A 24,646-nucleotide genomic window follows, 5' to 3' on the forward strand; every position below is an offset into this window, starting at 1 on the left:
GAAGTAACTAAGAAACAAATGAGCAAAGAACGATAAGAATATGAGAAGCTCAAACTCATCTCAAAAGATGAGATTGAGCTACAGATGAGCAACACATTTTTCCATCTAGCAGTACAACACTTTTTTTAGTTATTAAAAAAAATTTAGATACCATATTTGTGTGTTCCACAGATATTTAGTTAGATATGGTTTAGTTTTTAGTGTGTCTGTTTTAATACGTGGGTGTGTGTTTACTAACCAATGGAAAGCGAGAAGAAGGAACTAGAACCTTTAATTTGAAGGTGAGACAGGAAGTATGATGTTTCGCGTGTGCGGAAACATCGAATGATTCACAGCTCGGAGAAGTACCTTTCGCCCGAAGTATATAGGTTTTGTTTCCGTCGACAGTGAGAGCAGTTGAGAGTTATTGATTCTTAATTGATCATGAAGACATTAATTGTCGTGTTCTACAAAATACTCGATCGTGAGTTGGAAAGTCTAGTGTAATGGTTTCAGGAGACCCGTGACGGATCAGCAGAGAGCAAAGACCTCTGTACTGTAACACAACAGGTCCAAGTGTAGCACAACAGTACGTAAAAGGTGAGAAAAATATTACATTTTATAGAACATTGATGTGATTCAAATTATAAATAAAATATTTTAAAACTCATATTCACCCACATTACTAGTGATATGCTACTGTTAGATATATTAACTTATAAACTATGTTAGATATATTACTGATGATATAAACCATCACAATGATTGTGTATTTATGATGTGCTAATTATATAATGATATAAGCTCTGTTTTCTGTTTGCAGCAGGATGGTATCTCTTCCTGTGGATCTTCTAGTGTTGCTGATCGCCTCCAGTAAGAGAACTTCATGTCATGATTTTTTGGTAGCTCAAATACCTGAACATACACAGTTCTTACAGCTTGGTGAGTGTTCATACTTTTGCACTGTCTCACTCACATGACAAGACCTTGTTGCTCCTCCGGTGCTGGGTTCCCTCCCTGTCCCTGTCAATGTCTCCATACACTCTGCCAACTTCCACCATGTCCTTTACTGGGAGGCTGCCCCTGGCACCCCACCAGGAACAGAGTACAGGATCCTCAGAAGGTACTTCCCCCTTCCACCATTTTGTTTTGTCTCACTTCCTGGTGTCACTCTCTCACAGTGCCACCATACTCTGTTTATCTCAGGCTGACAGTGCTCTATACTACTGTTTCTCTACCTTTACTGTATTTTCACAGCCACCCAGACTCTCTTGCAGCTTTTGAGATCAGGCTATTGACCGAACTGCTGGGGGCTGACTGCATTTGATTTGAAATTTGTGGCTCTTCTACAGTTTCCTGTGTTCTTGATGTTCTGGCATTTAACCATTCACTGAACTGTGTTGTGTCATCTGAGCTAAGTTTTAGAACTGTGTCCCAACCACAGTGATTCTGACCAATCAGTGTTATTAGGGAGCAGAGATACTGAAAGACAGCTCTTAAACATCCTGCAGCTTGTTGTTGTTTGAGTCTTGACTTGATCAAGTGAAAGATGGTTTTATTCTGTCCCTTGCCATGTACTTTATCAAGCCCTGGCCTCATCAGAAGAGTTTCCAATGGACATCTGTTTCACGTGTTACTACAGATTCATGTATATATTGTGAATGTATTTGTTCCATTGTGTTGTGTAAATGGGGACTCAGTGTTCGAAGACGGTGACACCTGGACTGGAAATTGAAGTGAAATTTGAAGAGTGAGGCAGGCTGTAATGTGTTTCTTGTGTTAACAGTCAGTCTTGCAGCTTTTTGCGTCATTATCTCATGTTGTTGTCCCACTTCCTGTTGCACTTTAACCATTTCCTGTGTGATCTCATGGTAGTAGCAGATGTTCAGGTTTTTGTTATTTTACCTGTAATGTTGTTTACTGCCAGTGACTGTGAGCTGGCTCTCTGATCTCCGTGCGTCAGAGAACTTGCGTTATTAGTTATTAGTTATTTGAGTTATTTGAACCAGTTTGCAATCAGAACTCAGTATTTGAAAGTCTGTGGTCGACCTGAGAGTCTAATGGACGATCTGACTGTGAGGGACTTGCTGACTGTCGCAGTTCTGCTTCTTTCCATACTGAATACAGGTGTGAACAGTGGCTGGTAGACATATTTAAAGGAACCAGTGATTGGCACTTTTTTTTTTTCACTTTCAAATTACTCAATTTGGGAATTCAGAGAAGAATCCTCCTGTGACCCACAATGATATATAAAGACTATATGGACTAGAAGCATGTCAGAACTGGCCTAGTAGCCATAAAAGTGGTTCCAAACCTGGGGTCAAAACATTCAAATATAAACACTTTAATTTTAATTGATCTGAGTCTTGGTTTGATTTGTATTCAATAACTAAATCAAGTCCGCTTAGAGGTTAACAAGCTTAAACCATGTCAAATAAATGATGATCCACTGTGATCATCTCAAAGACATTTATTCATATCGTGTATATAAACCTGCACATACAACACCGAACAGGCTAGCAATTATAACAAATTAAGTTGCTACAGCAAAAAATTCCACTGGCTTTCCAACTAGCTTTGGTTGTTTGGTTTCTAGATGCTATTTTAGTTTTGAAGGCTTCAGGGCTTCATTGGATAGTATTAGCCCACTCAACTCTCTGGGCTCAGCCTTGCTGCCTCCGTTCACAAAGCCGAACTTAATAAAGTCAGGGTTGTACTTGTGCACAAATTTGTCATTTAGGGGGGTTGGTATCACTTCCATCTTAATTTTTTGTTTTTAAAAAGTTCTCCATAACTTCAGCCAAAAGTTTTCAGCTAGCGTCTTCTGCTGCTGCTGCTGCTGCTGCTTCTGCTGTTAAACAACTGGCTGACACCCCACTGTCACCAAATGGTGGGAAGATGCATTGCGGTTTCGCAGCCCTCAAGGCCCCACTGGTGCAGAACTGAAGTTTTTGCAGCCCATTCTTGGGCCACGGACCCATGGTTAAGAATCACGGTTCTAAACCGGTCAACCCAACTGGTGGAGGTGTAGCCGCCCCCCCCCCCGAGCCTGTTTCCGCCCGAGGTTTCTGCCTCTTAAAAGGATGTATTTCGGTGCCACCATCGCCAAGTGCTTTGCTCAATGGGGGATCTGTTGGTCCTCTTTAAATAATTTGATAAAGAGTTGGGTCTAGACTTGCTCTATATGTAAAGTGCCTTTATGTAACTTTGTTATTATTTGGCGCCACAAAATCATAACAGCAGGACACCAGATGACAGAGACCATAGATGAAAGTGGTTTTTTGAGAGTGAGAAATCACATTATCGAAAAGATAAATGTAATTAAGAGGCAGTGGTTTGTAAAGACCCACATAAACATCATTTAACTGTTAGCTATGAATAAAGTTCTCCAAAATCATTCATAAAGGTGCTGATCTACCCCTTCTCTGACACACTTTCTAATGCTAATCAATTTCTGGGCCAATCCCAGCCAATGCTCCGGGTGGGGGCTGTGTACACCCTGGACTGGTCGCCAGTCTATTGCAGGGCCAACACAAAGAGACAGATAAAGATGAACAACCAGAGTATCCAGAGTAGGTCAGTGTAGGCACAGGGAGAACACCCAAACTGGGCTATGAGTACAAGTAATATGCGTCGATATCTGTGTCCTGTGATGCAGACAGAGCACAACATGTCATGCTCCGAAAGCCACGCCTATTGGAGGGAAAACAATCAGCAGCAAAATTTAAAAAACGCTTAAAATATTAATAACATTTCAAATGATTATTTTAACACGCTAGCTGTACAATGAAAGACTCAAAGACTGAAAGACATGTGGGTCTTTCTCATTGTCCCTTCTCCTTGCCCTTATTTTCATGGAGAAATTATCCCATTGAATGGCTGGAGGTGATATACAGTGGGTAAAATAATTATTGAACACATAATAATTTTTCCCAGTAAATATATTTCTAAAGGTGCTACTGACATGAAATCTTTACAAAATGTTGGTAACAACCCATGCAACCCACACATACAAGGAAATCAAACGTTAGATGCTTATAAATTAAGTTATGTGTGATTAAAATGGAATGACACAGGGAAAAAGTATTGAACAGATGAAGAAATGGAGATGAAAAAAGGCACCAAAAGCCAAGACCCCAGCTGAAATCTATCAGTAATCAGAAAGCAATCTTGTTAGAGGAAATTAATATCAGCTGGTTCAGTCCCAACTGATGGCCTATAAAAAGGTGTCTCATTGCCAAGGTGTCACACAAAAAACATCTCATGATGGGTAAAAGCAAAGAACTCTCGCGAAACCAGCGCAACCTTATTGTTGCAAAACATACTGATGGCATTGGTTACAGAAGGATTTCTAAACTTCTGAATGTTCCAGTGAGCACTTTTGGGGCCATAATCTGGAAGTGGAAACAACATAATTTCACCATAAACCGGCTGCGACCAAGTGCTCCTTGCAAGATTTCTGATAGAGGAGGCAAAAGAAATTTCAGAGGACTTCAGAGGAATTGGCAGGTACGACTGTTTCAAAGTAAACAGTCATTAACACACTCAACATCCATGGCCTGTATGCACGCTTACCATGCAAGACTCCATTGTAGAAGAAAAAAATCCATGTTTGGAGGTCAAATAGCACAGCATATCACCCCAGAAACACAATGCCAATAGTCAAGTTTGGAAGTGGGAACTTCATGGTGTGGGGCTGTTTTTCAACATATGGCACTGGCAAACTTCATGTAATTGAAAGATAAATTCTTGATAAAAATCTGCTACCATTTACCAGGATGATGATGAAACGAGGGTGGACATTTCAACAAGACAATGATCCCAAAAGCACAGGCAAGGAAACTCTCACTTGGTTTCAGAGTAAGAAAATAAAGCTCAGCCAATCACTGACTTGAATCCAATAAAAAAAAAAAAAAAAAAAAAACCTTGCTTAAGTTTTGCATAAGTTAGGCTACATCCACACTACTAAATCTCATTTTAAAATAGCTTTTTATAACCCAAATGTTTAAAATCTGCCACACTTTATGGGGTAAAAACTTGATTCATAACAGAAGCAGTGCTTGTGTGATGGGACAGGGCTGCATGCAGCCCACATCACGTTTCTCATTCTTGCTCTTTCTTCAGCGGGTCAGGTTTTTTTCCAGTCGGCTCATTCTTATTACCTTGGTGTGATACAAATTAAGCTGTAAATAAATATATATTGAGGATTACAATAAATACAGCAACTGATGACCAACCCATATCAACTTCAGGCTTAAAAATACAACTTTACTATAAACCAACCCTAACCCCACTCCTAGCTTAAGACCCGTCCCTTACGAGTGCGAATATCATGCAAACTAGACACAGAAAGGCCCCAGGTTGGGGAATCAACCCCAATACTTTCTTGCTGTGAGGCAGCAGCACAAACTACTATCCTGCCATCGTTATTAAATACATTTTCTTTTTGTTTTTGAATTTATTTTTTGGGCGGGGAAGAATGTACAGTTAATGTTCATGTTTGCAAAGAAAGATTTGTATTGAATCACCTTACTTTCCTGGTGTATGTGTGGGGTCAGTGGTTGAGGGGTAAGTGAGCCTGGCCTGTCTCCTTAGAAAAATCTTTGGTAAAGGTACAATACAATTTTTTTTTTTTTTTTTTTTTTCCCCCCAGGGAGCTGGGACCTGCCCCAATGGTAGACTCAAATTGAAGATCATATGAAGACATAGTTGGGCAGTACAGTCCTTAAGCACTCTTAGACAAACACCACCTAGGCCAGATGCCTTCATAAGACATATTCTCCGAAGTTCCATCCTCACCCCTATTATAGCGAGGGACAGCCAAGAAGGCTCAGATGGATGTAGCTGCAGCAATGGGCATACACACATAGAGTAAAAGTCAAGAGACATTGGCTTGGTGTGGATGCAGTGTTAAATCTATTGAGGAACTGGTCGAGTGCAGTGGCTCTTTCCACATCACCCATTAATGTACACCTCACAGATGCTAGTGTGTGTTTTAAATTCTGTATTCCACCTTAGCCTTTATAAATCTCCTCTTCAGTTCATGTTTCACCTGTTTAAGTCATTATAAAACCTTCCTTTTTCTGGTTGAGGATTGCCTTGATATTGCATGTGAGCCAAGATTGATTATTTGAGAAACAGCATAGTCTTTGTAGGTTTGACAGTATCGCTACAGAAGTTCATGTACTCAGTAAAACAATCAACACTCAGTATTTTTCCATCAACATCACACTTTTTGTACATGCACTTTAATTGTCTATGACAATGATTAAATAATGTGTAACTCTGTTTCTCGTTGTGCAGGGTGCAGGGGCGCAAGAAGAAATACACACTGAAGTCAACAACAACATCATATAAGCTGAAGCTTAACAATTTAAGGATGCATTACCTGAGTGTCCAGGCATCCTACAACAACACCCTGTCTCCAGAGTCCCACAACATCAAATTCACCCCATACAAAGACAGTATGTCAACATTAGAATCTTTGGAGCTGCATGCAGGTTATCATGAATGAGATATCTGTGTGGATTCTCGGTTGTCCAAGAAAATTGAGTTGAGGGCAAAAGCACGTTCTTTGTAGATGTCTGATAATATTTTGCACCTTTTTTCAGTTTAGACTGACTGGTGAGGAGACCCCTGCAGGGTTATGTCACTTGGTTTATTGGAGTACCCTGAAATGCAAATCTTCTGTGTAAATGACTTCCTTCATTCTTCTCTGAACTATCATACATGAATCCCACCTGAAATTAACATTAATGAACAAAGTATGTCAGCATATGTCAGTCATTCCACCACTTTCATCCAGGATGAAATATCTCACGAACCATGAAACAGCTTCTCATGGAATTTGTTTAAAAAGTAATGGTACTTGGGCAATCTTGTCACCTCTGATCTGTAACCAAAAGTACCATGGCATCAATCAACATGTCACTCATGTGTTACTTACACTACTGGTTGAAATTTTGACAGTCATCATGGTGTTACTACAACTCCTACACTAAATTTCAAATGAATAACAAGTTTCCTGAATGCATGTTTTGTTTTTTTTTTGTTTTTTTTCATGTGCCCAGCCAAAATAGGTCCTCCAAATCTTTCACTGGCTGACTGTGGAAGTTGCATCCAGGTCAACATGTCACTGCCAGAGGCTGACATCGATATCCACAAATTTTATGATGTTCGCTTCAGTATCCTGTGGAGGAAGAACGGAAAACAAGTGGTAAATAAATAAATAAATAAATATATATATATATATATATATATATATATATATATATATATATATATATATATATATATATGCTACAACACTAACTGGAAACTTTATTACGAACACTTCATTGTCTGTATATAACACTTTGTACAGTGTGTACGGAAAGTATTCAGATCCCCTTAATTTTTACATTGCAGTTAGTTGTTAAAATCATTTAAGTGGATTTTTTTCCTCATTAATGTCTACAGAGCACCCCATTTTGACAGAAAAACACAGAATTGTAGACATTTTTGCTAATTTATTAATGAACAAAAACTGAAATATCATAAGGCCATAAGTATTCAGACCCTTTGTCAATACTGATATATTTATTTCAGGTGCTGTCCATTTCTTATGATCATCCTTGAGATGGTTGAAAGGCAAACACATGTCTATATAAGACTTAACAGCTCACAGTGCATGTCAGAGATTTAAGGAACTGTCTGAAGAGCTCAGAATCAGAATTGTGACAAGGCACAGATCTGGCAAAGGTTACAAAATAATTTCTGCTGCACTTAAGGTTCCAATGGCCTCCATACTCCACTTAAATGGAAAACGTTTGGGGCAACCAGAACTCATTCTTAAGCTGGCCATTCAGCCAAACTGAGCAATCGGGCGAGAAGAGCTTTGGTGAGAGAGGTAAAAAGGAACCCAAAGATCACTGGGGCTGAGCTCTAGAAAGTCAACCATCACTGAAGCCCTCCACCAATCGGGGATTTATGGCAGAGTGGCTACCCTACAGTAGTCTCTCCTCAGTGCAAGACACATGAACCCTGCATAGAGTTTGCCAAAAAACACATGAAGGACTCCCAGACTATGAGAAATACGATTCTCTGGTCTGATGAGACAAAGATTGAATTTTTTGGCCTTGATTCTAAGCAGTATGTGTGAAGAAAACCAGACACTGCTCATCACCTGCCCAATATAGTCCCAACAGTGAAGCATTATGGTAGCAGCATCATGCTGCGGGAGTGTTTTTCAGCTGCAGGGTCAGGGCGACTGGTTGCAATTGAAGGAAAGATGAATATACAGAGATAGTACAGAGATGTCCTGGACGAAAACTTTTTCCAGAGTGCTCAGGGCGGCGGCATAGTGGTTAGCGCTGTCGCCCCATAGTAAGAAGGTCACTGGTTCGGTTTGCATGTTCTCCCTGTGCCCGTGTGGGTTTCCTCCGGGTACTCCAGTTTCCTCCCACCGTCCAAAGACATGCATGTTTAGGTTAACTGGTCTGTAGGTCTGAATGCAAGCGTGAGTGGACGTTCTTCTCTGCTTGTCTTTGTCTGTTGGTCCTGTGATGGACTGGCAACCTGTCCAGGGTGTACCCCACCCCTCACCCAGAAATGGGCTGGGATTGGCTCCAGCACCCCCACGACCTGGAAACGGAAAAGCGGTAGAAGATGGATGGATGGCTTTGGAACAACTCTGAGACTGTTCGTGAATGGCCCAGCCAGAGCGCTTATTTAAACCCAATTGAGCATCTCTGGAAAGACCTGAAAACAGCTGTCCACCAATGTTCGCCATCCAACCTGACAGAACTGCAGAGGATCTGCAAGGAGGAATGGCAGGGGATCCCCAAATCCAAGTTTGAAAAACTTGTTGCATCATTCCTAAGACGACTCATGGCTGTATTGGTCTGGATACTTATCCTCATGTGATATTTAGGTTTTTGCTCTTTAATAAATTAGCAAAATTTTCAAAATGGGGTGCTGTGTGTATGTTAATGAGGTTAAAAAAATTTATTTAAATGATTTTAGCAAATGGCTGCAATGTAACAAAGGGTGAAAAATTTAAGGGGGTCCGAATACTTTCCATACTTACTGTACATGGACTCACAGATCACTTTATTAGGAACAATTCACCAACAGTCTGTATATAATCTGACCTCAAACACAGAGATGCTGATCTCTGGGTGATTTTGTTGGTGCTTCCAAACCTCAGGAGACAAACAGCAACAAAAACACACAGCAGCAATCGTGTCACAATCAATGCCACTGTCACATTTTAGCTGAGTGACTAACACTGAATCTGGATCTGCTGTAGGATCTTGATTGAATGATGGTCTTGTTGTAACCCTGATGCAACTTTGTTATGATTTGGCACTGATTTGACTGGATCTGATTTGTTCCTAATAATAATGATAGTAGTGATAGTACTAATAGTAGTAATAATAGTAGAAGTAGTTGAATTAAACCTGCAGTTTCCTCAATGCTCTGCATCTTGTGATTTGAGCTCACCATGCAAATGTGGGGAAATGGAAAACCATTTTTTTTTTTTTTTTTAATCGTCAGCCATTAGATGACATAGTGATGTATAGTGTTCAAACTGCTGAGGATGTGGATGAATCGAAATTATCAGGCACAACGTTTGTCTCCTTTTGTCTGCAGATGTCCAGTGAAACACAAAGCAAGAATTTTACTCTTGACAACTTACAGGAGGGTGTCGAGTACTGCATACAGGTTCACACAAAGATCCGTGTGAACAGCAACACTGAGCCTTCAGCCTGGAAATGCATTTTTACAAAAACATTTGAGCACAAAGGTGAGCTGAGCCAATCAGAGCTCAGGATTGAGCTGCTCCTTGAAAGACTTTTGTGACACAGTGTGAAGCACACTGTAGTGGGTGTGTTTATGTTGTAGTTGTGACTGGATTTTATTTTGATCTGCTCATCTTGTTGCATAACTTAAATCCTATTGAAACCAATTAATCCTCCATTCCACATAATTCATGCACACAATCAAACTGATGAACTTCAGTATATGATCAGGATCAGATTTCCACACAAATCTTTGCCACTGCTTTCAATCAGGTTGAATTACTCTTGGGCATAAGCTGCATGCGTTTTTATGAGTTGGCTTAAACACACATCAGTTTGCACCTCAGTATCAAACTGAATGAATCTCAGTAAAGACAGAGTTCCACAGAGGGTTTATAAAACCACCTTGAGCCTTAGGTCACTGCATAATCTGCCTCACTATCTGACACTCAGCAGCTGCAGTGCCAAGGGGAGTGTTACCTGGCTGGAAGAGTCACAAGACAAAGTCTCAGGCCTAGCTGAGTCAATGGTGCTGGCTCCTGCTGACAGTTGACAAGGTCCTCAGAGATGAGATTAATTTTTATCTGTTCATTAACAATGTCTAATTTCTTCAGGTGCTCATAGACTTTAAGATACAAATTATTAAGAGATTCTGGTTTTGTATGCCCCTCCAGAGCAGAAACAGATGGCTAAGCCTCTTGTAAATAAATATAAATCAACTGGTCTGCTCTCCCTCAGTTAAAGTGGTGCAGTGTGTTGTAGCAGTGACCAGGGAAGTCCTTATCATTTCATGTCTGGTTTCAGGTTCCTGCTGTATTTGGATTATGTGATGGGATCATTACAGGTTTCTGATAATGTTGTACTTTGATACCTCCATAATTGCAGCAGTGGACTGGGAGAGGATTCGTAGGAACATCCAAGTTAGCCAACAGTGACAGGCGAGGAAGACAGTGAAGCCTCATGTCTTAATCATACTTTGTGTCAGCTGGTTCAGAGGCAGCACTAACGTGTATCGTCATTGTTTGTCTGCAGGCTCATTTGTTATAGGTGCAGTGGCTGCTTTCCTGATTGTAGTGATTGGCATCCTGATGACCTCCATGTTTTGTCTCCACTATACTGGTTTCCTTTGTAAACTGAAGGCAACATTGCCCAGCGTAGTGATCGTAAGATCTATGTCTATCTATCTATCCATCCATCCAGCCGTCCACCTTCCTGTAACTTTTTTCTCCCTCTCCCCCTTTGTCTAGATGACTCTCAACCAAGGCTACATTCAAACACCAGAGGGGATCATTCCAGACCTGGTCTCCGTTACCTTTAAGAAAGATAAACAGGAAAAGCATAACAAAACCACAATGTCCCATTCAGTCACTCGGGATGAGGGTGAATATGATTGGATAAACGTCTACATGGACAGAAACATCCATGTTTCCTCTGAGAAAAAAATGTGCTGTCTGTCTGCTGGTATGAGGAGAAACAGTAAGCCAGTCACATCATGGGACTGTGAAAGTTTGACAGAGAGGTTGCCTGCCAAGGGAGAGGTACCAGACACAGAGATCGAAAGTACTGTTCCACATGGGGGTGTTGATGAAAATGAGACCAAGGCTAAGGTTTCTGCCATGTCTGAAGAGCGTCAAATTGGATTTCAACAAAATGCCATATGTGAGGTGATGGAAGAGGAGGAGGAGATGGTGATGATGAAGGACACCGATGAGGACCCATTTGAAAACTCGGGCAATGTTAATCTGTTCTCTGTCATCCTCTCCACTGTAGATGCAAGTGAGGAAGAGGAGCAGTGTATTTGTGACTCTCAACCAGACCAAATGAAATTAGATGATCTGGATCTTCTACAGGCCACACTCTCACACACAGACACACGATGTAGTGATCACACCACTTTGAGGGTAGCACAACCCACAAATGAAGAGTCCACAAGGACGGGGTATGAAGGCCGGTGTGGGGGCTATATCACAACCCATGAAACACATAAGCATGAGGACAGATTATTATAGATGGCTCACTGGTGATCTGTTGCTCTAATGAATATTCTGTTAATTTCTGATGTCACCAAACAACAATTAAAGTTTCCTGCCACAGTCAATCCTAGATCACAGGCACACAATGTAATATATTGGAAATCAAGAGTCTGTCACAATTCTGTACTTCCCACTATTTCTCACTGGGAGATAAAGTGGCACCGCTAATAGCACCAGAGAAAATAAAAGTGCATTTCAATCAAAATGCCAGTTGTGTCATCGCAGTAACAATGGAACATAAGAATTCAATTGAATGAGAACATAAAATGCCAAGTGAACATAAAGGAATTCACACATCCCATTAGTGGCTGCAGTGGGCACGGCAGTTTCTCAAAGCGGGATGCAGGTTAGAAAATGCTTCTCTCAACTTGTCGCTTTTGTTACAAATCTGTCCATGAACATTACTTACCCATTCATCCTAAATCCAAATCAATGCCCACTGTCTCACATTGCCTTTACTCCGATAACGTTTTTTTTTTATTGTTCCGCTGTAATCCAAATGTCGACGTCAATCATACTTTTCACGTCGTCACGTTTCGCATCTCATCGTTCCAGGTCACATCTCATCTCCCCCATTCTAATGCTGAAAACAGGTATAACTTACAAAATTAATAGAATTATTGGGCTAAATTGTTTGATTTTTGTGAATGAGAGTTCGATTTTATCTCTGATGAGCGAGACTAAACGTACCCGTTGTTTTCCCCCGCCTCCCGTTCGTCGCGACCCACAGTTTGAGAAACGCTTCTCTAGGGCATCGTTGTCCAAATAGAGTGACCTTGCCTAGTTTACATGTTATATAGAACATAATTTGCTAGTCAGCGATTGGTAGTGCCTGACAGGAAGTCGTGCACAAAACGGCAAAATACCGTTGAAAATATGAAGAACGGAATTTACACGAAAAGGCTGTCCTTGCTTATTAATCACAGGCTACGTCCCTTCTCCTAGAACACGTGATTTAATTTCAACCGCCTCCACGGAGCCGCGTTCAAGCCTCCACGCACATTACAAATGTATCTACACTCCGAGTGACATGCTAAAAGATGTTGTTGTGATCTTTGTCATAACATGGTGTTATAAGGAATTATGATTTTATTTTCTATGTTTAATGTTGTATTTATATTATGTATGTACTCGTCACTGCAGACTGTTATCTTGTGTCTTTGAATAAACCACCATTATATTTTTGACCTTCTAACAAACGTCCTCCCTTCTCTTTCCCACCGAATCTTTAATTAAGATCTGATCTGTTCTGTTACCATTGTCATGGAAGATTTTCTTATTTGTTAGTTCAGCATCTCAGTACCGCTCTGCTCTGGTTCATCAGCTTTCCCGAGGTCATTGAAAGCAGCGAGAGGCGCTGGAGACTGCGGAACAACCACCCGCTCTCAGAAGTCTGTGTCTGCAGCTTCGCGGAAAAGGTACGTCTTCTATTAAACACACAGCAGCATTAGTAAACCCGTGTTAAACCCGTCCACCTAATATGGAAGCTAACAGTTCGTAGTGTTAGAGGAAAATCTGGCCCGTTTGCTAGCAAAGATCTGTTTCCGGTGAGTGGGCACGCTGAGAGACCCATTAATCTGTGGAGTCTCAGGGAGTTTATTTGAATTACGTTTGCATTTTAATAGAAACAGTGAAGTCCGCCGACCGTCAGTGCATTTCTGACGAGGGGCGGATTTAGCCATTTTGGGGCTCCAGGCGAACAATGAACTGGGGCCCCTGCATCTATCTAAATATAGAGAGGGTATTCTGGGGGGCTCCAAAGGGCCTTGTATGGGCCCTGGGGCTCCAGGCGAATGCCTGGTTAGCATAATAGGACGGTTCGCATCTTCTCGCCTCTTCTGACTGAAGTCAGCTGAAGTTTGACAATATGTGATCTGACTGCAGATGGCTTGCCCTGACACACTAATTCAGTGTGGGAAGTGAGAGTCTGGAGAGGCGTACTGGCTTTGCATCAGAGGTTGTTGTCATGAGTACTCTCTTTTGGACAATAACATGGCTGCCTCAGATGCTATCAGGTTAGTACCCAGTCAGCTGATGTATTTCTCTTCTGACAGGAAGCGCTGCTGTGATCTGACTACATACAACAAACTAGGGGTGCAATGGTACAGGTAGCTCACGGTATGATCCATACCTTGGTTTTTGGGTCACCGTTTTGTTACGTGTTTTATTCATAAAGAGACTTTTTTTTTCTCCCAAAATGATTTATTTATTTTGCTTGTCAGAACAAGTTGCTTGTCAGTACAATTCTGGTACTGAATAACACTTTCAATTAACAAATACAACCCTTAAACTCAAATAGTAGACATGCCTCTTTTTCCTTGCCTACTACTTACAATAAGACATGTATAAAATAATAAAAGATACTAAAATCCAACCAAAAAACACTTTCAAATGTTGAACAGCTTCTTAGCTTTGACTACTAGTATACATAAATAGTAGCAGTGATGGAAATAATGGTATTACTAATTGCATTAGAGTGGGCTGTGGCACAACAATGATTGGACATTGACTCGCGAGGAAGGGCTTTTACCTGGACAGATAGGAATGGATGGAATTTGTGAATTTTTTCATGAAATGAAAGGTTTACAAAAATTAGCCGTGACCTGAAGTTCAGAAAGATGAGACTTTGGTTATTTCCTGGGAATAGTGACGTTAAAGCAAATGAATGAGGTTTTCCACATCAAATTGAAAATCTGACAGTAATCAGAAAGCAATCTTGTCAGTGCAAATAAATATCAGCTGGTTATGTCCAAACTGATGGCCTATAAAAAGGTGTCTCATTGCCAAGGTGTCACACAAGAAACATCTCATGATGGGTAAAAGCAAAGAACTCTTGCAAGACCTTCGCAACCTTATTGCTGCAAAACATACTGATGGCGTTGGTTACAGAAGGATTTCTAAACTTCTGAATGTTCCAGTGAGCACTTTTGGGGCCATAATCTGGAAGTGGCAACAACATAATTTCACCATAAACCGGCTGCGACCAGGTGCTCCTCACAAGATTTCTGATAGAGGAGGCAAAAGAATTATCAGAGGAGTTGTCCAAAAGCCAAGGACCACTTGTGTAGAGCTTCGGAAAGACCTGGAATTAACAGGTACAATTGTTTCAAAGTAAACAGTAAATAACACACTCAACATCTGTAACCTATATGCACGCTTACCATGCAAGACTCCATTGCAGAAGAAAAAACCCATGTTTGGAGGTCAAATAGCACAGCATATCACCCCAGAAACACAATGTCAACAGTCAAGTTTGGAAGTGGGAACATCATGGTGCGGGGCTCTTTTTCAGCATACGGCACTGGCAAACTTCATGTAATTGAAGGAAGGATGAATGGAAAAATGTACAGAGAGATTCTTGATAAAAATCTGCTACCATATATTAGGATTATGAAGATGAAAGAAGGGTGGACATTTCAGCAAGACAATGATCCCAAATACACGGCCAAGGAAACGCTCACTTGGTTTCAGAGTAAGAAAATAAAGCTGTTAGAATGGCCCAGCCAAACACCTGACTTGAATCCAATAGAAAATCTATGGAAAGAACTAAAGATTAGAGTTCATAGAAGAGGCCCACAGAACCTTCAAGATTGAGGACTGTTTGTCCTCACTGGGCCAAAATCACACCTGAGCAATACATGCAACTAGTTTCTCCATACAGGAGGCATCTTGAAGCTGTTATCAACAAAGGTTTTTGTACAAAGTAATAAGTAAATGTAAGTGTGTTCTATGCTTTTTTTCCTGTGTCATTCCATTTTATTACAAATAATTTATCTGCATCTAAGGTTTTCTTTCTTTGCATATGTGAGTTGCATGGGTTATTATCGACATCTGGTGAAACTTTCATGTCAGTGATGCCTTTAGAAATATATTTACTGAGTGATGGTGAATGGTGATGTGTTCAATACTTATTTTACCCACTGTACATATCAGCAGCTGTACTGTGACTTGCCATTTGTCTTGATAATGTAAGCTCAGCTCAGTAGGGACAGGCTATTAAAATGTGTCACCCAGGCAGGGACACATGAGTTGCCAGGTATGAAACAATAATAGTGACCACAGTAAAACACATTCCACATGTTGAGATTGACTATTTTGTGTTCTAGCTATGAGTGAACCTCCCCAGCCTGTCCACCTTACCATGACCTCCATCCATCTAGTTCACATGTTGAAATGGCAGCCTGGACCAGGGACCCCAACTGCAGTCCATTACAATGTCACCGTCAACACAGACAAGTGCGGTTCACCAATGTGTATCTATGTGTGTGTTGTAACTTGTAAGTTGTGACAGTTGTGTCTGAGACAGATCTAGACAGTTTTCTGCATTGATGCAGATGATGAAAAGAGCCAAAATCTGCTTCTTTCTTGCCTTTCCCATCTGGTAGGGGAACATCCTGGGTTCCAGTAACTGGTTGCGAGCATGTCATAGACCCACTGGTTTGCAACCTCACAGACGCTTTCCCTGACCTGAGAAAAGTCTACTTAGTCCAGGTGACAGCATGGTTGGATGCACAGGTCTCACAAGCAGCAACCTACCAAGGATTTATACCCATCAGAGATAGTAAGTATCACTTTAATTAATATGATGTGACATCAATAGTCGTATCGTGGGAGATGACTTAAAGTTCTTCTTTTCCAAATGGTCCATTTCTCTGTTTTGGCTTATCAGATTCATTACAAGGATAGTCTCTTTTTGCTGGTCCCATCCTGATCATGATCACCCATGACCACTGATTAAACATTTTATAAAGGCAATCTGTTTTTGGAGTTCTTGTGGATCCTGAAGAATTTCCAAAAGGTCAGCAGAGAACAATTTAGTGCTGTTAACAACGCAAAACCTTCAGTTTCAGGGCATCTAAGATTAAATCGAAGACACATCAATTGAGAATTAAAGTATTCCTTTCATACTTAACATGAGGAACTTACAGAAGTCTTCACAGACATCTTCAACACCTCACTCAGCCAGCAAGTTTGCAGACGGCACAACTGTGGTAGGTCTCATCAGCAAAGAAGATGAGACCTACACTCATCTTCTGTGCCCTGACACAAGAAACTACAATGCATAGTGAGAGCAGCTGAGAGGATTGTTGGGTGTCTCCCTCCCCTCCTTCAAGGACATCTACCACACTTGCTTCACACGCAAAGCCCACTGCATTGCAGGTGACCCCACCCGCCCCTCCCACAGCGTCACACACAGTATGCTACTGAAGAGCCTCTGAGCCTTCATTTCCCAGGCTGAACGCTCTCCCTGCTCTATGCCCCCCCCCCCCCACTCACACAAACCATGCCAGCTGAACCCCCCTCACAATACCAGAACCAGCACTGAAACACCACCACCTTAGAACACAGTGGGACTTCTTGCACCTGCACTTTCAACTTCTCCAGCTGCTGCCATTTGCACAGTACAATAGATATGCTGCTATGTACCTTGTTTTTTTTGTTGTTGTTTTTTTTATTATTATTATTACGTTTTTGGACAACTTGTTTATAAATTTTTATACATGTATTACTTTTACTTACTATAGACATTGTTTTAATTATTTTTTTTATATTTAGTTCATGTGTGGATTTTATATATGTGTATCTTATTTATACTTCTATAGTCTACTGCACTATTACTACAGTTATTGTTATTATTATAGAGATGTACTGTAATTTCAATGTCTGTGTATGTCAGGTACTCATGGCATTGACAATCAATCTGACTTTGACTTTGATATTTTTATCTCTTTGTTCCTCATAGCATGGCACAGTCATGTGATTCAGTCGTGTCATGAAACATTGAATATATCTTTTTATCTTTTGTGTCTGTGTCCTGCAGCTCACTTGGACCTGCCATTGTTGACTGTGACAGCATGTGGCAGAAACCTGTGTGTGGACCTTCATCCTCCCGTAGAACACCTCAGACATGCCTATGACACACTTCAGTACAAACTCAATGTCAAGAGTAACAGTGCAGATGGGGCCCAGGTATTGGAACACTGTTGGCCATTAAAAATAGTATGGCTGAAAAAATGCAAGGGGCTATGTCTATGTGGGAGTGCTCCTGTGCTCCTCTAGAGTAACTCAGCAATGAGGGGAAAGTCCACTATGTGCTGCAGGGGTATTTTGATATGTGGGGTTATATTATAAGATCTAATGAAGCCAGGTAGTAGAACTGGTCTAGAATAACGTATATACAGACTCACATAGGACCTTCTCCATGTTGTGTCTAACATTCATCTGTTGTCTTTGTGTGTACAGTTTTTCAAGGACAGCAAGTCTCTGAGAAGACAGATTTTGGAGGATCTGGCCCCTGGCAGACAGTACTGTGTCTCAGTCTGTTTCTCAGACAGCCTTGAGTCCAAGGAGTCCAACTACAGCCAGCCTGTATGTGCTTATACCTCTGGCGTCTTTCCTGCCGGTACTGGCACACTCGCACACAAGCTTTCTCTTACTCTGGTTGAAGGCCTGTTGTCAGTTGTTGGTTCTTCAGTCTGTGCCATGACCTCGTAGCAGATGAGAAGGACTCATCAAATTATTTTAAAGGACACTCATAGAAATACTCATGTAAATCAAATCAGATTTATTTATATAGTGCCAAATCATTACAAAGTTACATCAAGGCACTTTATATATAGAGCAGGTCTAGACCAAACTCTTTATAAAATTATTTAAAGAGACCCAACATATCCCCCGATGAGCAAGCACTTGGCAACACCGCCAAGGAAAAAGAGGCAGAGGGACCTCGGGCAGAGGTCGGTGGGGACGTGGCCATCTGCCTCGACTGGTTGGGTAAATGACTTAAACTGTGAATGAATTCAACTGTCCAACATTCACAGACCAAAGACCTCATAAACCAACTAAAGCGAAGACACAAGGTAGTCGTCAGTAGGGCCTGTGGTTAGTTGAAACCTTGAACAAAGCAACACACACAGCAGCCTCCTGTAATAGGAACATCCAAAAAAAGGGAAGTTCGTTTGCAAGATACTCTCCTGACTCTAGACGCCATTGGTCATTTCTGATTAAGCTGACTAGAGATGTTACGAGCTACTGGTGAGCAAACACAGGCATAGATTCATCAAGAGCCGATGGAGGGGAGAATGTGGATCCACCGTGATCTACCTCTCAGAGACACTTATCTGTTCAAACAGAAGTCGGACAAATTACCTTGTCTTTGACATAAATTATTAAATGCTTCGAGGATCTTATTTGCTTTGACATATTATTCCCTCTCCTCTCTTTGCTCCACAGACCCGTTGATCTCAGCTCTTCTGTGCTTGTTGGTGTTGGTGGGTGTGGTTGTCTTTTTGCTGCTGATCTTCACTGGCTTCATCTGTCTAAAAAGGGGACCACTCCCACTGGTCCTTGTGAGTCCATTTAAGTATATAGGTCAGAGGAGGTCCTGTAGGTTACAGGTCAGGGCCTTATTAATCAGTACAAAGTGAGGAGTGGGGAGAGTTCTGTGTCCAGCATTGAGCAACATGTTTCATTAAATATAATTTTATTGCATCACCTCAGTCCCTGACTAGTTTCAGGTGACAGTAACAAAATCTCACTCACTCTTTCTCATTTTCTACTGCTTATTTGTAAGGGTCACTGGGGGTGCTGCAGCCAATTCCAGCCAAGGTTCTGGCCAAGGATGCTGTACACCCTGGACAGATCACCAGTCCATCGCAGGGAAAGCACATAGAGGCACATAGAGACAATCACTCATACCAATGCCAACGGTCAATTTGGAGGTGCCAACAAACCCACGACTTTCTTGCTGTGAGATTGTGCTAACCACCATCCCATGGTCTACAATTATATAAGCATTTAACCAAAATCCTCCATGAATAAAACACTTGGCAACAGTGAGAAAGAAAAGCTTCCTTTAAGAGAAAGAACCAGGCTCAGTCAAGCGAATTGACTGAGCGTGTTGACAAAGAGAGAGAGAGAGGGAGGGGAAGAGAGAGAATACAGTAAAAAGTAAAGCAAAAACATGAAGATGAATAAGAGAAGTGATAATGCCAGTTAATGGTAACTAATAGTAACGATTGCAGCAACAGATATTCAGTAGGAACATGGAAGAATGGGCCATAGGCAGCACAGCGGCATAGTGGTTAAGTGCTGTTGTCTCACAACAAGAAGTTTGTGGGCTCAATCCCCAAGCCTTTTTGTGTGGATTTTGGATGTTCTGTTGCGTGGGTTTCCTCCAGGTACTCTAGTTTCCTTCCTTCTAAATTTCCCGTATGTCTGAGTGTGAGTGTGAGTCATTGGTCATCTCTGTCTGTGTCTGCCTTGCCCTGCAATGGACTGCAACGACCTGTCCAGGGTGCACCCCACCCTGGCCCATTGTGAGCTGGGATTGGCTCTCGCACCCCCTGCGACCCAAAAACAGATAAACTGTAGAATTTGAATGAACGAATGAAAGGAACAGTGATGAACAGTATCTGGAGGATGAAGACAGGGAGAGCACAGATTGTAGAGAGAAACACAAACTATAGGAAAAACAAATTTAGTGATCAGATGGTGTGATATACACATATGGGGTACAGAGAGGAAGAGTGGTGCTCACTGTGTCTCCCAGCACAGTAGTAGCACAGCTCCAGGTTAATAAAGCCTCAACTTTTAACTATTTCGGCTTTATCGAAGAGGAAGGTTTTTATTTGAGAGTTTTTAAGTATGGATTTTACCCCTGGACCAATACTTGATTCCACAGAGCAAGAGCCTGAGAGATAGAAGATAGAGCCCGAATTTAAACTTAGAGATGCTAGGAACCATAAGTAAGCCTACCTTTAGAAAGCAAGCTGAAAGAAGGGTTATACTGGAAACCCACTTACTGTGTGATCAAAATTATATATATATATATATATACTATTACCTATTTACACTACATCATACATGCCTTTATGGCTCCTACACTTCAAGTCTGAGTAGCTAATGGACTTAATTTTCCATCATCAATAAATACAGCTGCTATCTGCATAGCAATAAAAATTTATGCAGTGTTTCCTTATAATATTGCCGAAAGGAAGAATAGAGAGGGTGAAAAAAGGATTGCGCCAACATAAACTCTTTATATGGAACCATTGTTAACATACTGAAATCTAGCTGACAACTATGATATAAACTATGTTCCAGTCTCTGTTCATAAAAATTATGTTCAGTGGTGCTAACACAGCACTGAGATCCAACAGGACGAATATACACTAGTGTGTTGTCTGAAGCCATTAGAATATAACTGGTAACTTTTAACAGAGCTGGTTCTGTGCTGCGATTTACTCCAAATCCTAACTGAAAGGCTTCAAACAAACCATTCCTATGCAGATGTTCACTTAACTGATTTGCAACCACCAGAAACCAGAAATTAAAGTGAGGTTAGATACGCATCTCTTTAGCTAAAACATCTGAATTAAGAATAGGTTTTTTGAGCAGAGGTTTAATAACTGCAATTTTAAGTCTGTGGTACCTAACCTGAATATCTGACCAAATTGATTTGATTCAAAATACATACATTAATTAATGGAAAAGCACCTTTAAACAGCTTGGTTGCATCGGGTCTGAAGACAAGCTGATTGTTTAGATGATGAAACTGTAGAAGCTAGCTTGGAGAGATTCAAAAGTGAGAATGTTCCCAATACAAATTATGCTTTAATTCAGAACGTGCTGTATTTGACAGTAAAATGTTTATAGACCGGGCAGCTGCGAATTGAACAGCTCTCTGGGATAAATGACAGAATCTGAATCACACTTTTATCAGATTAGTGAATTAAAGAATTAATGCCTTTTTCTGATGGACTGTTATGACTCCTGTAATTGTCAGTGTTGACTGAGTTATCTTCTGTCCTCAGACATCTGTATATCATGTGGACCAGGTTCTGGTCTTGGTCCCCTGCAGAATGCTGCTGTCCTCCCTCTTGAGTGTAAAAGCAGCACTGCCGCCCTCAGGTGAGAAGAGGAGCAACCATTCATCTTCAGAGGAGAGTGATGGGGAGGTTGTGCTAGAGACGACGGACAAGAGCAGAGGAGGTTACACACTGCGAGTGGGCAACAATATTCTGTCCTCCTCCTCTTCATCTTCCTCATCCCTGTCAGTTCCTTTACCGATTTCCTTCTCAAGCCAAACGCCCAATCTCCTCAGTGCAATTCAGCCTGAACTTCAGGTTCCAAAAGAGATGCATTCCAATGTGACACACATACTGAGCACTGACACAAGCGCAAATGAAGACATAAACAGTCTGACTGCAGTCCAGACTGGTGAGAGTGGGGAGGAGGGCAACCAGGATGTGAATCTCCTCACATTAACCTTTGGCAGGCATGAGGAGGAGACAGAGGCGGTCAACATCTCCCTTGTTCAATCCTCAGAAACCTGGGATAACAAGAATGTAGTTGTAGAAGCAGTTTTTTGCCTCACTGATGAGGAAGAGGAGGAAGACGAGCCTTCTGGATACATGGGGCGTCCATGTACAGATATCTTAAAGAATTTATTATAAAGGGAATGTCCATCACAGCTAATTCCATTCTTCATAGTGAGTTGATTCTGATTTTTTTTATTTTTTTTACTGAGCTGATTCTTATCCTCACATTGAGCTCACCCTCATGCGGATTCACGCATTTTGAGTTGGCTCACTTTGTCTGCCAACTAGATCCGATGAGACATCAAGAGACGTATCTTCTGATCCAGGGATACCCATTTACCTGCTCATATAGTAATAATTCTAATCATGTGTATGTCCAGTGTTCACAGACTGAAACGGGTGTTTCCACAAGGTGAAATATATTCATAGAGTTTGAGTCAATAGCCAGCAGCATTGTGACATTTCAAGATCCCTGAGCTGAGGCAGGTCATCAGGACAGAAAAGAGTGAGGAAAGATGTCCTCAATCTGCTCTACAACAATGGGAATCATGAACTTGGAGGGAAAGTAAAAACTTTTTTGTCACGTCTCTGATGACACCATTTCTAAAAGCATTAGCTTCCTTACTTTGATCCAGTTAATCACCAGTAAACTTTGACATTCAGTATTGATACTGTGTTTTGATGTGTATATGCTCTTTTTGTTCTCTGAGGATACAGCTTCATTATGCAGCAACAATAAACAGTAACCACATAATCTTGACACTTTTTCTATTTCTGTAAATATTCCTCTATAACATACATTAGTTCCACTACAGACATGCAAGCACAGTGACACAGTAGTAAGTAGGCAGTCTTCTATGTGTGAATGGTAGTCATAACGAGAAAATTCCAGGGAAATTTTGAAGTGCCAAGGGGCCTGTTGCCTGGACGAGCAACCCACGTACCTTCCTACGTTCAAAAGTCACCCCGATCACATTTTGGTTTGGAGAACTCATTGCGTTCGATTCAATTGTTTTCCAGATGTGACTATGACCTGGATGAATGAGAATGAGCAAATGAGTCTACTCTTTAGTGGGGCCTTCCTAGCCCATATATTTGGGACAGACATGTAACAATCAGTGTTGCCAGTTCCTCAGTCAGGAAAGTCAATCAATCAATGAATTTCCATAATGTTATTCTTTCTTTATTTTTTCATGCTTATCTCGCTCAAGTTAACAAGCAGCTCCACTCTTTGATGAACAAGTGATTTGGACTACTCCTTTGAGCGCTCGTAGTTTGAAAAGTTATTTGTCTGTGTGTGTGCGCGTGTCTATATGTGTGTCAGCTGTGTGTTTGTGTCTGCGTGTGCGTGTGTATGGATGTGCCTGTTTTTGTCTGATTTGTCAGAGTCGGAGAAGAAATCATTCAAACTGATGGTCATAGTCATAGTGTTTGTCAGCTGTGTGTTTGTTTCTCAGATTTTTTTGTTTGTCAATGTGTTTATGTGTGTGTATCAGCTTTGTGTGTTTGTGTATCTGTGTCTGTATATGTGTTTCTGTATGTGTGTGTTTTTCTCTGTCTATGTTTGTGTGTATGTATATGTGCTTCTGTATGTATGTATGTGCTTATGTATTGGACTGACTGTATATTTGTGTATGCATCTGTATATCAGTCTCTGTGTATGTCCTGCAGTCTAACACATATGTCAGTAGTAACAGCTGATCAGCAGTCTGATGTCATCATTGACTGCAGCTGTGTGTCTGAGCTTGGATTGCATCATCCTTCTCAGAAAGCCCATTAGAAAACAGGTTCATTTCTAATGAGGCGAGCCTCTCACTCTGGGGCAATTTGTGACAAAACGGTAACTCCTATCAGAAAACTGAGCAGATGCTGAGCGCCACAAAAAGTGTCTGAAGCTATGTGTGTATTTTGGTGTTTTGAGGATATAAAATGTGGGTACGGGAGCGATTTGAAAACATATGAAAACGTGAACTCCTTCCTTCCTGAGAAAAATACATTGGGAGAAAAAGCAAAGACGAGGGGTGAACATGTCCTTTACAGGGGCAAATTTGGTTTGTCTGACTGTTCAACAAATTTTTCAAGAGAGGGCAAGGATCTATACTACTTTGGAGAAAATTACGTATGTACCTCAAACTATGTGCCCGTGAGGGCAATTTACAATTTTTTTTTTCCAATAATCATCCCCTCTAATTGAAGATTCGTCCACTCTAAGGCACCAACATTCCATGCAATACACACACGGGAAACTGAAATTTTCAGGAGAAATTTGGTGAGACAAGCATGAGACTTGAATTGTGATTGCGTAATAAGTGTAGCTATCATGAAGCCTATTGTCACCAACAGAGTTCAAAGTCTTGTGACCCATTTAAACTTTGAACCATGTTTCTGTGACAGTATGACAAAGCAGTGTGGCTCCAAAGAGGGGTGGGACTCAATTTGGGTAATCTCATTTGTATTTTCCTTGCTGTCCTAAATGTGCTGTCTTGTCCTGTGTGGAATACAGGATGAGTGGGCCTAACTTAAATTGTGA

The 24,646-nt window shown here is 41.1% G+C and overlaps 2 protein-coding genes and 1 long non-coding RNA gene across 9 annotated transcripts; 2 read left to right on the forward strand and 1 right to left on the reverse strand.

Moving 5' to 3' along the window:
- Positions 1 to 303: 303 nt before the first annotated feature.
- On the forward strand, positions 304 to 12,978 carry LOC115061869 (uncharacterized). 4 transcript variants are annotated; one of them, XM_029530409.1, is made up of 8 exons: positions 304 to 579; positions 803 to 852; positions 958 to 1,102; positions 6,283 to 6,443; positions 7,050 to 7,195; positions 9,613 to 9,766; positions 10,794 to 10,924; positions 11,009 to 12,978. In XM_029530409.1, exons 2-8 carry the CDS (start codon positions 807 to 809, stop codon positions 11,768 to 11,770), a joined length of 1,545 nt encoding a protein of 514 aa, XP_029386269.1. In that variant the 5' UTR covers positions 304 to 579; positions 803 to 806; the 3' UTR covers positions 11,771 to 12,978. The 4 variants fall into 4 exon arrangements, with proteins under 4 accessions (XP_029386269.1, XP_029386271.1, XP_029386270.1 ...); XM_029530411.1 differs by having other exon boundaries at positions 964 to 1,102; XM_029530410.1 differs by having other exon boundaries at positions 806 to 852.
- Positions 9,458 to 12,711, reverse strand: LOC115061885 (uncharacterized). Its single transcript, XR_003842361.1, has 2 exons — positions 12,485 to 12,711; positions 9,458 to 12,377 (listed from the first exon to the last, which is right to left on the reverse strand). It is a non-coding gene; the product is annotated as an uncharacterized LOC115061885 (long non-coding RNA).
- Positions 12,979 to 13,135: 157 nt separating the features above from the next.
- Positions 13,136 to 23,182, forward strand: crfb2 (cytokine receptor family member b2). Of its 4 annotated transcripts, XM_029530416.1 has the most exons (8): positions 13,136 to 13,212; positions 13,679 to 13,809; positions 15,901 to 16,030; positions 16,180 to 16,355; positions 17,616 to 17,764; positions 18,038 to 18,197; positions 19,028 to 19,143; positions 21,610 to 23,178. In XM_029530416.1, exons 2-8 carry the CDS (start codon positions 13,761 to 13,763, stop codon positions 22,249 to 22,251), a joined length of 1,422 nt encoding a protein of 473 aa, XP_029386276.1. In that variant the 5' UTR covers positions 13,136 to 13,212; positions 13,679 to 13,760; the 3' UTR covers positions 22,252 to 23,178. The 4 variants fall into 4 exon arrangements, with proteins under 4 accessions (XP_029386276.1, XP_029386278.1, XP_029386279.1 ...); XM_029530418.1 differs by lacking the exon at positions 15,901 to 16,030 and having other exon boundaries at positions 21,610 to 23,182; XM_029530419.1 differs by lacking the exon at positions 19,028 to 19,143 and having other exon boundaries at positions 21,610 to 21,857.
- The last annotated feature ends 1,464 nt before the right edge of the window (positions 23,183 to 24,646 follow it).

Source organism: Echeneis naucrates, chromosome 21, assembly GCF_900963305.1.
Source record: "Echeneis naucrates chromosome 21, fEcheNa1.1, whole genome shotgun sequence".
In the NCBI taxonomy this organism is placed as follows: Eukaryota; Metazoa; Chordata; class Actinopteri; order Carangiformes; family Echeneidae; genus Echeneis; species Echeneis naucrates.

Bases quoted from the DNA above. Each gene is read 5' to 3' on its own strand.
- crfb2 (XM_029530416.1), top strand. From the start codon at position 13,761: ATGAGTACTCTCTTTTGGACAATAACATGGCTGCCTCAGATGCTATCA. The intron at 13,810-15,900 runs GTTAGTACCCAG...TTTGTGTTCTAG, and splicing joins GCTGCCTCAGATGCTATCAG to CTATGAGTGAACCTCCCCAG. The intron at 19,144-21,609 runs GTGAGTCCATTT...TTCTGTCCTCAG, and splicing joins GACCACTCCCACTGGTCCTT to ACATCTGTATATCATGTGGA.
- LOC115061869 (XM_029530409.1), top strand. From the start codon at position 807: ATGGTATCTCTTCCTGTGGATCTTCTAGTGTTGCTGATCGCCTCCA. The intron at 6,444-7,049 runs GTATGTCAACAT...TCATGTGCCCAG, and splicing joins ATTCACCCCATACAAAGACA to CCAAAATAGGTCCTCCAAAT. The intron at 9,767-10,793 runs GTGAGCTGAGCC...GTTTGTCTGCAG, and splicing joins AAAAACATTTGAGCACAAAG to GCTCATTTGTTATAGGTGCA.